The 13,062-nt window shown below is 38.9% G+C and overlaps 3 protein-coding genes across 4 annotated transcripts; 2 read left to right on the top strand and 1 right to left on the bottom strand.

The window, feature by feature from the left end:
- Nucleotides 1-70: 70 nt before the first annotated feature.
- LOC105690298 lies at nt 71-3,497 on the top strand. 2 transcript variants are annotated; one of them, XM_048654095.1, is made up of 5 exons: nt 71-408; nt 484-610; nt 693-864; nt 985-1,187; nt 1,349-3,497. In XM_048654095.1, exons 1-5 carry the CDS (start codon nt 298-300, stop codon nt 1,366-1,368), a joined length of 633 nt encoding a protein of 210 aa, XP_048510052.1. In that variant the 5' UTR covers nt 71-297; the 3' UTR covers nt 1,369-3,497. The 2 variants fall into 2 exon arrangements, with proteins under 2 accessions (XP_048510052.1, XP_012263407.2); XM_012407984.3 differs by having other exon boundaries at nt 73-408; nt 985-3,497.
- On the bottom strand, nt 1,549-8,551 carry LOC105690296 (ubiquitin conjugation factor E4 B). Its single transcript, XM_012407982.3, has 8 exons — nt 8,382-8,551; nt 7,139-7,429; nt 6,556-6,981; nt 5,103-6,469; nt 4,874-5,021; nt 4,073-4,759; nt 3,680-4,001; nt 1,549-3,592 (listed from the first exon to the last, which is right to left on the bottom strand). Exons 1-8 carry the CDS (start codon nt 8,403-8,405, stop codon nt 3,528-3,530), a joined length of 3,330 nt encoding a protein of 1,109 aa, XP_012263405.2. The 5' UTR covers nt 8,406-8,551; the 3' UTR covers nt 1,549-3,527.
- A 50-nt stretch (nt 8,552-8,601) lies between these two features.
- LOC105690297 lies at nt 8,602-11,685 on the top strand. Its single transcript, XM_012407983.3, has 5 exons — nt 8,602-8,898; nt 9,012-9,137; nt 9,275-10,410; nt 10,483-10,654; nt 10,735-11,685. Exons 1-5 carry the CDS (start codon nt 8,749-8,751, stop codon nt 10,849-10,851), a joined length of 1,701 nt encoding a protein of 566 aa, XP_012263406.2. The 5' UTR covers nt 8,602-8,748; the 3' UTR covers nt 10,852-11,685.
- Nucleotides 11,686-13,062: the final 1,377 nt, after the last annotated feature.

Here is a 13,062-nt window from a genome sequence, read left to right on the forward strand (position 1 = left end):
AGTCAAATAAATTCCAGAAATGGGCGCTAAATTCAATCAGTAGCAAATTGTAGACGTGATAATCGTGATGAGAGACTATTGGGAGCGTGACTGATGATTCTACCAGACCCCATTCTTCAGTCAACGTATCAGTCAACAATGTTGTAAAGTCCCAGATTTATATATTATAGGGCCACAGTGCACGAGGGTTTTACTGTAGAGTAGCTTTGAACGGCAAGTCGCTCAGAAGTCCATTTTCTGTCGTAGAAAGCATTACTATTAGTAAACAATTGTCATTCAACATTGGGCAATCAAAAGATGGATTTTCTAGAACTTCAGTATTCGGATCCAGTCGTCATATGTCCATACGACGAATCGCACCAAATAGCGCGATCCAGAATTCAATCGCACATTGTGAAATGTGAAAAGGTTCATTTATATACATACATTATCATACGTCATATTTTCAGTGGCTTCGCCAGTCTCACTTCACTTTCTTTACAGAACCATCCTCCAGGTTACAAGGAAATATGCCCATACAATGCTTCACATAGAGTATTCAAAGATGAGCTAGCACATCATTTGAAGCATTGTCCCCAGAAGAAATTAATAGAGCCTGAATTAAACCAACGTAAGATTTGTTATTGCGATATAATGAGTAAAAATTATAGCCACAATGTACATGTTTACATTGTTGATGTTAATTCTTGTAGATGTCAAAAACCATGGATGTCAAATGACTGAATTCATGGCAAAATCAGATCTGGGAAGTATGATCGATCATGGAGAATCTTGGGATAATGAAATAGAGAAAGATTCTGTTTCAATTAATGGAAAACCTAGTTTAACTAATGATAGTAACATCAACAAACTTTTCCATCAAGGGTAAGATACAAAATTTTCATTTCCTGCGCATGCAGCATGCACATAGTATACTTCATGAACAAAATTTCAACAAGACTAGGCATATAACTTGAAACTGATGTCCTGATTTTCCTATTCCAGCTATCTGGGTACCACTCGGAAATTAGTTAACGACACACCTGGCAACCCCTTGCGTGCTCCGCGTGGTTTTTCAGAAGCTATGATGGTTGATGGAGGTTTTGGGACTGAAGTTTTGGATATGGATTCGGTAATTAGTGTAATGGCTATTGGGCGTGGGCGCGCTAAGCCAGGAAATATGCAGCAATACAGAAGATTGATGATTGGTAAGGAAAGACCTATGACATATCAATAGTGAGTATTTGAAACCTGATGAAAGACTTGATTTTCATTGTTACCTACATATATCATATTCATTTTTGTAAAACCTTCTGATTTGAATAATCAGACCAGCAAGTAAGTTCTGGGATGTTATTTTTCATTCCAGAAATCTTTCGAAATACTTGAAATATTTAGTTGAATCCAAAGGTCCATTCAAACCATCCTTATATTCCCACAAATTGGGAAGTACTAATGTTAAGTATGTCATACGATTTGAGAACAAAGAACTTTAGTTTTGTAATTTGTAATACTACAGTAGCTTAAGTAAGGACGAGAGTAAGGGATAGATATCCAAAATTCATTAAATTCTATCGATCTCTAATTTTTTATTTTTTCTTGCAATTAGATTAGTGATGTTTATCACGATACAATAGTTTCTCATTATTTACACCTTGTTGAGTTGAAATAAGACATCAAATTTAAATTGAAGACTATGTTTTTCCGTACAGCATGTTCCTTACTTTTAATAGCGATTCCTCGGTTTGTGATACTATTCCGCCGTCATTCGGAGATTGCTCGACACATTTGTTACTTATTTTATATTATTTATTCACACATGTCATAATTATCAATCCACAACGTTGATTTATAGAAAGATAATGTGAGTAAGACAAAAAAAAAAAAACTAAATAGTCCCTCAAGTACCTAACCAACCTTATTAGAATGGTTTATTCTGCTGTTCAACTTGAAAATTAATTCTTGCTACTCTGGCTATTAAATTAATATTGAGATCATTATTCAGTTATTTGTTCATTGATATTGTTCATCGTGTTAATCGTCGATTTTTCTTGCTTTCAATTACAAGGGATCTGACACAGAAACGATTGATGCTGTAATGCAGTTTAAATTTATTATCTTCTGCAGTCAGTAAATGTATCTGGTGGCGCTCTGCACTCCCTGCAATTGTAGCAAAGTTTTTTTCTTTCATATAATTATTGCTGGTAAAGCGCTGTGATTGAAGAGAATACGAGTCCGTTCATAAAAATTGCTGTTGCAACAGATATAAATTTTGAATGGATATGATTAGTGGTAATCAGATTTTTATTTTCCTGAATAGTTATTATACAACTACGTTCGTTTTGAAGTCATTAGAGATTTATTATGCATAACAATTATAGTGGATAAAAAAAAAAACAACTCAATATTAATATTTCAATTTTCTCCAAACTGTACACATTTTAATATTTGAACACTTTCCAAAACATGTACATCTGATAAATATTTGGGAATATTTAATTTCGTTGACTCGATGTTGCTGTCTACAATATTCCCCATCCCGATAGGATTCGGTATTTTCTCATGGTTGTTTTACATTGATTAGCAAAGTAGAATCATTTTTCAATTGCTCAAATATGTCAATGATTTTCCTTAAATTTTATCGCTTCCTGCGATGTCAAAGTTAGGCAGCGTTTTGTGTTATTGTATCTAAACAATTTAACTGCTTTATATAGACTAGAATCTTTAGCAAAAGCAGTGAAATAATTTATTATAATTTTCTTCGTGATGCGGCGAGTGCAGAGTTGTCATTTGTCTGAGAAAAAAAATGTAGGCATAAATAATTTTTCGGCCGATATTGACGGTGAGAAATTACCCTACTAATTGTAAAACATTTCAATATTAGAACTAATACTTTCGTTTCTCTGTCTTTTGTACGTCAAATTATGTTCACCTATAGATTAATAGCGTTCTAGTATACAGATCACTGACTTGTTCAATATACTGAAAATCTCTATTGCCAATTAGGGTGGATTTTCAAATATTGGTTTACATCTTCTCGAAAATGACGATTACGAAATATCTTCCAACATGAGATGTACATAATCCATAACAAATATCACCCTATGTCAAGGACTTGTTTGTATTTTTCGGATGGATACTATAGATTTATTCGGTACTAACAGATTATATGTATTTTATTGAAATTTTCGAACGATTACTTATATCTATGAGCGAAATTGAATTTTGTACACTAGCAAATGTTGCCAGTACTTATTTACATACTAATCTAAACGCACGCTTGGAGTTATATTGGCAGTTTCCTAGCTGCAGTCAGTGTTTGTTGTACGAAAACTGTTTCAATTTATTGAGCGCAACAGTTGCACAATACCGAGATCGTTGCACTGTGTTCACGTTCACGTAAAAGGGCGGCATTTATTAATCGATGGAATACACCACCTAGTCTTGCACAAATAATCGGATATAGTTTTGTTTCGTTTTTAGTTTTAGTTTTTTTTTTTTTTTTTTTTTCATATTTTCTCAATAACTCATCGCGTATTTAGTAGCACTTATATGTTCGCAGACTTCTTTTTCTCCTGTTTCCATGCGGAGATCCGTTCTTTCAAGTCCAGCACTGGAAAAAATGCGACAAAATAAACCATCATATTTTCATTCAACGTTTTTAGCATTGATAGAAGATGGTTTATGCTGTTTTACATACCAGGTGTCAGCATATCCTCGCTGAGAGGTTGACGACTAAAAGGATCCGTGGCGCTGTTCAGTAGATGTCTGATGATTACTGCTCTATCCATGATAATCCCAGATGGGAGTTTGACCGGCTCTTCCATTAGTGTATCCATGAGAGGATCACGGAATTCTTCCGGTGCATCGCCGTAGTCCTCATCCCGCGCTTGGTTATCCCTTGCTATTGCGGCAGCCCGTTCTGCCAGAGCTCGAAACCGTTCGATTTCAGTTGCTGTTTTTATTGCAGACCTTTCCATCCTACCTGCTGCGTCGTTGAACAGTTCTTTGCAGAACGAGCGCTGTAATTTGTTCAGTGACATTTCAAAACTCATGTATAATTATGTTTCAGTTTGATTTTTGAGACACTCACCTCGTCGCTAGCTAAAGCAGCAGCAAAATTATCACAGTCTAGATGCAAGTATATATCGACTAATTGACTTAACAATGTTCTTGGTTCCCATCCATATTTTTCTGGTTTTTTCACTTTGAGATTTTTACACTTTGGTCCACAAAGCTGCTGCAAGTTGAAGTTTAACATGGCACTGAGTCTACCGACCAACTCTGGGCGTAAGAATGGCTCTGTGATGTCTACTGTCAAATAGTGGAACATAGCGACTGTTTCTTTTGCAAGTGTCAGGTATGATCTTGCCTGACGTTCATCGGCTGTTAATTGCCTCGATCGAGACTGTTGTTGATCTTGGGGAAGCGCAGCCCAAGCTGTAGTGTTTGACATGAGTTCTTGAACTTCGTGAATGCGTTTCAGAGATTCTAAACTCTCATCCAACAAAAACGTTGTGTCATTCATCAGCATGTTTATAAACTTCACAAATTGCTTGCCACTTCTGCTTTCATTAACAATGGATGCTCTATGCACAGGACTCTCCCACATAGATTTTAATATCAGACTGATGTGATAACGGATAGAGAATTTGTCATAGAATTCTGAGCTGGATCCTGTCGTTTCGACGTCAGTATAAAACTTCATAAGGTATGATGCCAAGAATGTTTTCGATATTGGATGTGCCATTACTTGGTCATGTAGAGTTTCGGTTCTTCCCTGTTGCATATAAATGAAAATTCAATGTATGGTTAGAGTTCATATCTTTGACAAAAAACTATGCATCTACATGGATTGCCCATTGACATTAAAAGTAAAAATATCAGCACCTACCTGAACGCTGGGATTTATCACGAAAAGTACTTCAATAATTTTAGCAATTAAGTACGGGTTGCGAATACAGTGTGGTGTGCATATCACAACCAGCAGCCATGTAATCAGGGAATTATCCATGTTATTTGCCACAACTGCAGGACTGAATCTAAGGCAAAAAAACAATGACTTAATGTATGTACTCGTTAAACATTGGGCAATCATATAACGAAAAAGGTAGCAAACTTACTGAAGTGTGAAAAGTAAGAACTCGGCGATGTCTTCGACATACCATTCCGGTAGGGCAGTAAATTGAGGTGGAACATGTTGGGGAAGGGGAAGGGTAGGTAGTTCGCTACCGGGCGGTCTCTGACTGAGGAGACCAAGCAAAACGTCGGCCACAGAAGTGTAAAAGTGTAGGGAACGCCTTAGGAGAACTTGGTCTATTAACCCGGCATCGGCAGAGGATTTCGATCTGCCCAAACGTTTCAATTGTTGTTTCCAACGTTTCATCAGTTCTTTGTTATGGGCCGCAAAAGGGGCATCTTTCCATTGCGGTTCAGTTGCTTGTAGTTCATCCAACATTTTTTGTAACTCTCTGAGTGCTCTCAATCTTCTCTGATACTTTTGAAGTGCTGGCAAAAGTGCCAAGTGATGGCAGTGAAGTGTCAAAAACCAGCATTGAGTAGGAAATTTGGCCTCTGTCCATTTGTGCGTTGATTCCAGGCTCTTCAACCATTCTGTGACTTCTTGTGAGCTCAGTTTCAATCTGGTATCATTTTTTATTTCAACGTAACTGGATGGATGAAATGGATACAACGTATCTATTGTATTGAGCTTAATTTTAACAGCCAGCATCTGAAGTGACGATAACAGATTGAGCATGAACCCATCACCAGCCAAGGCGAATTCCTCTGTTTGAATTTGTGCACGTTTCTCATTATGACGAAGAAGAGCCGCAAAATAAGCCAGTGTAGCCTCACGACAGCAACTACTATTGGCCAAAATAGCATGGAGCATTTTGTGAAGCGACGATCGCGTACTCTCGAGCTCTTGTTGTAGAGTTAAATTCATGGATTTGTCGGTCACTGGATTACCGCTAAAAAATTTCTCGGCCACCTTCGGTTGGTCCTCTGCAAATACAGACACAGACAAAAAGGGCCCCAAAAATGAAGTTCTGGCTAGTTCTCGACCAACGGCGGTCGTCAATACGTCTGGAAGGAACTGGGTTTGATGCGTAATCAGGCGACAAATGGGACGCACATTGCCCATCTGTCCACAGCGTATTTCAATCAATTCTTCCAAGGCTTCAATTGGCCTACGATGTGTGTTGCCAATCAAGCTTGCTTGCTGCATCGATAAAAACAACCCTTGGAGTAATGGAGTAAATATTTTGCCGAAGATATATGGGTTGGAGTACGTTCTGGCAACAAGTTCGTGCAAGAAACCTCGGGGAAGGTTTTGTGAAAGTACTGGATAAAGAAGTGATGCTGACGGTGTCGGCAAAGTCAAGCTTGGGCATATACCAACTAACCCTTGTAGAACCAGGCTGGCGTGTTGCACACATTGGGCCCGAAGTGCGGACAATACTTCGGAGAGTGGCGGTGTACTGGATCTCTGTAAAGTTTTACCAATTGAGAATCCAGAAGTTGAGCGATAGTTGTCGCTGTTAATACATTTTGCCAATAAATCTGAAACATTACCTTTGGATGATTTCTCTCTTCAACAGCAACCCTGGAGTAGCAATCTAGCAGATAAATGAGACTCTTTGGTTGCTGGGACTTGCCAGCAGTGGGCAGGGGCAATGTAGGTACTGGACAAGAAGGCAAAGTGACAACCGGACTCAGCAAAGGGCTTGCTTGACTATTAGGACTGTCTTCGCGGTCGGAAGACACATCCGATGAAATTTCTTTTAGAGGGTCTTCACCCCGTGAGAACATGCAGAGAACTTCCATCAGTGCTTGATTAGCTATGTCAGTAACATCGACAAGTTCATGCTCCAAAGCATTGGCGGCAGTTTGTGGAAGAAATATAGCACCTTCAGTTGATTCTTTCCAAGAGACGCAAAGCACACGGGAAACCACTGTGTGGATTTGGTCAGTGGTTACCTCAGTACTGGAACTAGTTGTCTGTGAATCAAATAACATGTATGAAGTTCAATTAGTTTTCAATCAAGCGTTCGATCGTTTTGATTTTTCCATTCATTTTTTTGTAGATTCAGATTACTTTGCACCACAAATACATTGATTTGGTAATACTAAGATACGAAATTCTTGGCAGACATACCCTGGATCGTGGTGCAAGCTCTTTGCGATCAGATTCTTCAACTTCCATATTTTCAATACCAGAATCAACATCTACTCCTGAGGTATTACATTGTTTTTCGCTGGCATCTTCAACTTCCATCGGAGCCTCTGGATGTTGTAGTTGCTGTGTGGGTGGAGACATTATTGGGCCAGAAGATGATCTTGATGGGCCTGGAGTACTAGGAGATAGAGATCCAGTGCCACTGTTTGAACTATTAGTGGAAATGCTTGTCTCAAGGCCTGCTAGGCGGGCTAATCGCCTCTTCCTCATCTAATAAAGAATTTGTATTTGTGTGGATAAGAATTCCTCGATAGAATCACAGTGATATGAAGATAAAAACAACGACACAGTCAACATAATATAACTAGTGATACTTTAAATCAGCCATTATTCAAAATGTGAGTGAATTATATGTTAATGCAAGATAAAAATTACAGGTCATATACAAGTGATCATAATCGTGAACTAAAACAATACAGAGGATTTAATCAAATATTAAATTGTTTGACAAGGGAGATGATTTTGAGAAATTAGTTTAAAATTTTCTCCAGAATTATTCATAACAATGCTCTGGAGTATCTAGTATGCCTTTAGAGTTGTAAGAACCATAATAGCTTGTAAACACATTTGTATGTTCAGTGGGAGTTGTTGATCCTTTGTTCTTTTCTAACAAAGACAAATATATTGCACAATTTTTTTTCAGATTCACAAGTAAACAACAGTATTTTAGAGCCAGATCTATATTTAGGGCCTTGACATCTCTGTGCTTTGTGTAAATTGTAGCATTGTTTGACATTTCTAGAATGAATTCAAATATTCCATGATCACTCAAAATTCCATAGGACTAACTCGTGAAGTGACAAAGTTTTGGTTAGATATTTTAATAAGAGCAGAGGGAAGGAACAAACAATCAATCATGAGTCTTCGATGACTCTCACCTATTCATGCAGACAAGTTATTTGGCGACAGATATACAGACTTAAAATCAATGGAGACATGGTTTGTGATGATTTTTTTTGGTATAGAAAATTCAGGGCTTTTAGCTTGGCTCTCGAATTGTGAAAAATTATCATTCTGCTGTCTTAATTGAAGGTCGATGTAATTCGTCGTTGAGAGAGTTCCATTGTCCCCTCCTAACCCTCTGAATGGCAAACTTTCCAGTCAGTACCATGAGAGAATATCATCGTCTGACAAAACGACTAGTGAGGCATTTCGTACTTACCTCTTCTGGAGTTAATTCGCTCATGGCGATTTCGTTTTTCTTTGACACCAAAACGTGCTGTCTAGCTCGTCGGCCGTAATCTAATTACTACTTATATAAATGTATAAAATTTCTGATTGTAATCTGTGTCTGTAGTTGAGGCTGAGATATGTCAGAAATTCGGACAGTCACTCCACATCTGTTTGGGTTTAGACGGTAATGTAGCAATTCCTCCCAGGCCACGGACACGTCAATTGTTCAGAACAGCTGAGCCACCACACTGCGCCATCTCCAGATCTCATACACAAATGAATTTTCAGATAAATCTCACATCATATGTAGCCTAGCACGAACTTCTTGTTTGTCGTATTCTGCTAGTTCTAGCAACATGGCCGGCGAAAAGGTAGCTTCAAGTTCCCGTAATGTCAAAAATAACGAAAGTACTAATGCTAGTGATCATTCCCCGTTGAATATAGACATTGAAGATGATTTTCTAGAGGCGATCGAGCATGTACCGTGCCCAGAATTTCAATTCGCCGTGAGTTGGGTCTAATTCCAATCTGTCAAATATCTGTCAGACGTTCATTCATGGATGTATATATTGATGAACTAATATTTTCATTAATTAAGTTTGTCTGTAACTGATTGCAGACAACAACTTGCTATATTTGCAACGGCTATTATGGACCCTGTTTTGAAGAACCAGTTTGTGCAACATGCCATGCATTTTTATTCCCTGATGATGTTGGGTTACTTCCAGTACCTATCTTTAGTGAGGTGAGTTGAGTACATTTATGTATCTGACACATTCTGTGTTAGTGATTTGCCGCAGCAACAACTTTGGGCTATTGTGAGCCGTATTGTGATGTTAAGCAGGATTAACAAGGTTTAATTTTTATTGCTTTTTAACATAGAAAACTGATGATGAAGATTCTGGCAATGACGAACCAACAGATCTTTTTTATAATCCTGAACGTAGGACGAGTCAACAGCAACAAAACTCTCCACAAAATGTGAATCCAGTTGTTCAAAACCAACAGGGTCCTGTGATTCCAAATTTGAGGTCAAATCAAACTCCATATTTACCATTTCAAAATGCACCAAACGCAAGGTGTAATCATCCAAATCCCATGGGTGGCTGTAGCCCAGTAGTTAATAATAGAGTGCCGTTGAATAATTCTATGCCACAGAACAATCCTGGTGATCAGAACGTGCAACACAATCGTCCCATACCACAAAATAATGTAAGCAATGATCAAGCTCAGTGTCAACATCCTGTTAATGTCAATCCACCAAACATATTAAATCATCCTAGAAACATGGCTCTGCCAAACCAAAATATTCAAATTCCCAATAATCATGGCGAAGATCCTGCTGCAGATGATTTCCCTAGTCCAGAAGATCTGGCTCCACCTGGAGAAGTTGAGAATTTCGGAAGTGCTGTACACAATAGACTGTTCAGGTGGAATTTTCGGATACACGGAGACTTCAGCGAGCCCTCAAGACCTCCCAATTTATCTGAAAGACTAGAACTCCTATCGGATCATAAGCATCTTGAGCATGAAAGAATAAACGAACCAGGCCTCGTAGAAAGGTTACCCCCTGAAGTTCTTTTTGCCGTATTCTCTCATCTTGATGATATGAGTTTGTGGTCAGCTGGAAAAGTCTGCAGAAGATGGTGTGGATTATTATCAACACATGTGACACCTCACCAATGGCAACAGTATGTCAAACTACGTTGGCCTTTGTATAGACCGATCGGGCACGTTGGCAATTGGTATCGAGTTTATGATCACTTGGCATCTTCCGCTCCATGTAGAGCTTGCTTGGTTCAAACCTCTCTTAGAACAAGACCACGTATGGAAGAAAATTCTTGGCGTAGAAACAGACTGCGAAGCGAGCTCAAAAGCTTGAGGATAGATCCTCCAGAGGGAATCGAAGCAACACCTTTAGATCAAATGTGTTGTCATTGGCAAGCAACTATTACTGGACCTGTTGGAAGCCCTTACGAAGGAGGACTTTTCTATTTATACCTACTAGTACCTTACAGGTAAGTTTACCAACATTTTTTGGATTTTATAGAGCCTTGGCAGACTCTGAGTAATAATGCCAATTTTTACAGTTATCCTATGTGCCCTCCAGTCGTAAGATTTCTTACAAAGATTCTGCATCCGAATGTCTCGCGGCATGGAGATGTCGGTATAGATTCTATTCATCACAATTGGTCCCTTGCTCTGACAATATCAAAGGTCCTCATTAGTGTCCAGAGCCTGCTTACCGATCCTTATTGCGAGGTGAGCACTTTTTCGTCTATTACTTTTACGTCCGAGTGACGCCCAATAAAAATCTCATAAAAAATTAATAATGTGCACAGGTATGCATGGAGCCAGAGTTAGGGGATATGTATTTGAATGATCGGGAGAAATTCGAAGAAGTGGCAAGAGCCTGGACTTGGAGATACGCGATGCACGATGTGTTGACGCCGTCATAATCAGATGAGTAAAGTATATCTGTATCTCGTATAAATTACAGAAGCAAAACGATGTGTATGATGCGCTACGTATTTGACTCCAGACATGGCTCTTAGTGGCCTGGCACAAGTTAATATAATCTCATTTCAGAGTATGGTCGATATTTTTCATGATTTATGAAAAGATTAATTATTTTTGTTCATCAAGCTATACCGGTTTTGCAAAATACCTTAAGATCTTTTGGGATGTATTTACGAAAATATTCACGTTTCTTTCTTCTCCTCATCGTTTCGAACATACCAAAATTTATTGTACCAATGTTCTTAACAGAAACATGATCAATTGAATTTTTTTATTGCAAGTAAAATCTTCCTGTGTAATCGATATCATACAGTCGTGTGCTTATTGAGCACACGGCTGGACTTGTTACTAGACTGTCTTATTAGTCTATAAAAATGTTATATGATCACAGATCATCAAAATATACAGGGTCGTTGCGTACGATATATTAACAACTAATATAGCTATTACCAATTATTCCTGAAACTTATTTTCTCACGCGGGAACGATGCGCACGTGCAATAACATACCCGAAAGTATTTTCTTCGATAACGCCAGTATGACCCGGTTCGAATGTCGTGGTGAAATGTTATATTTTCTAACACCAATACCGCATCCATGTTATATTATCCTCAAAGTTATGTCTCTGCAAACTATGAGTTCGTGCATTGAAAGTTTTTTCCTCTTCAAAAAACTGTAACAAACCGAAGTGTGATAGTATTTTGTAAGTAATTTGGATCTATTAGTTGCTCATGATATAATGATTCTAATAAAATTGTCCATTACTCGACAAATCAATTCAAACATTTATTTTAAATATGAATATTCCTAGGTATCCAGTGTTCATGTTATCACTAAATACAAATTTTTGAACTGCGCGATAACAATAATATTCAACTACTTGTATTCAATTTGCAATTGCTCATTCGGTGCCCCAGAGCTGTCGAAAGACTTACAGCATCTTATAGAGAAAACTGGTCGCTCAAGTGCGCTGGTGTCGATCCCATTACATCTCAATCGGATTCAATTTCACGTGCGCTTTGGCCGTAAGCTTTGCAGTCTCCACTAACGCGCAAAGCTTGGTCACCACGCATCACCGACTGTCCACGCATGGGGGCTTCTGCTCTTAGAAAACAATCAACATACACACCCCTACCAACGCGGTATACAATCAGACCTGCAGAGCTCACAAGCTCGCTCTATTATTGCAGCTAACAGCGCAAATCATGAAGTAACTCTTCGTAATTCACCGTCCTTCTCAATTACACGCCCTCCTGCACTTTGGGAACGAACGCGTGTTCGCGCTTACGGTTCATCAGTTTCAACTGAGTTCGTTGCCCGAGATTGCTGCAGCCTCATTAACGGGCAAATACGCTCTGATTAGATTACGACTGTGCCCAATATTTTTGGACGCTAATAGCTACCTGTAATTTTCACGTACGCTATGCTATTGTGAGATTTTAAAGCCAGAGTGTTCGGAATGGAATTTCAAATAGATTCCTCTTCCCTGCCCGTTATGTAATTTTTATCTCGCCAAAGCTTGCACTTACCGGAGAAATACGAGGGACGGTGTGTGAAAATTTAGTGTACAAAAATCCTCAACGACGAGAACCTGTCCTGTTGCCCGCATAAACGTAGGCAGAACGAGGGCACCTAGAGCCAAGTAGCTTCAGAGACTGAGAAATAGGTATAGAAATTGCAACTCGAGAACGGACAAAAGGACCCTGTCAGGTCTCCAGCATCCCGCGATTCATGGGATGTGCAGCCCTCATGTAATCTGAGAGCTCAAGAGACGCACAAGCACAACTCCTTGTGACGGGGAGTTTGTTTTGTACAAAATATTATACTACCTATTTATATACGATGTACAAAATACTCGAGTTTTACAACGGTGCACGATTTCCACTTTACTGCAGGACGCAGAAGTAACAACGCTCGTTTTACTCCCCCCGATTCAATACGGTGAATAGTCCTTGGTAACAGCGTTACAAAAAGGACGTCGGTTCTCGATGGGGACCACCGCGGTAATCCATCAATCTTCTCTACGAAGATGACACCAGCTATTCGCATATGGTGGTCAATTCTACATACAGGAGGAGTATGTGATCATCACCGATTCTGTACATGAATATTCGCCTGTTCAGCAGCAGGATAAAATGTATGAATGAACC

Source organism: Athalia rosae, chromosome 4 (assembly GCF_917208135.1).
Source record: "Athalia rosae chromosome 4, iyAthRosa1.1, whole genome shotgun sequence".
Classification (NCBI taxonomy): domain Eukaryota; kingdom Metazoa; phylum Arthropoda; class Insecta; order Hymenoptera; family Athaliidae; genus Athalia; species Athalia rosae.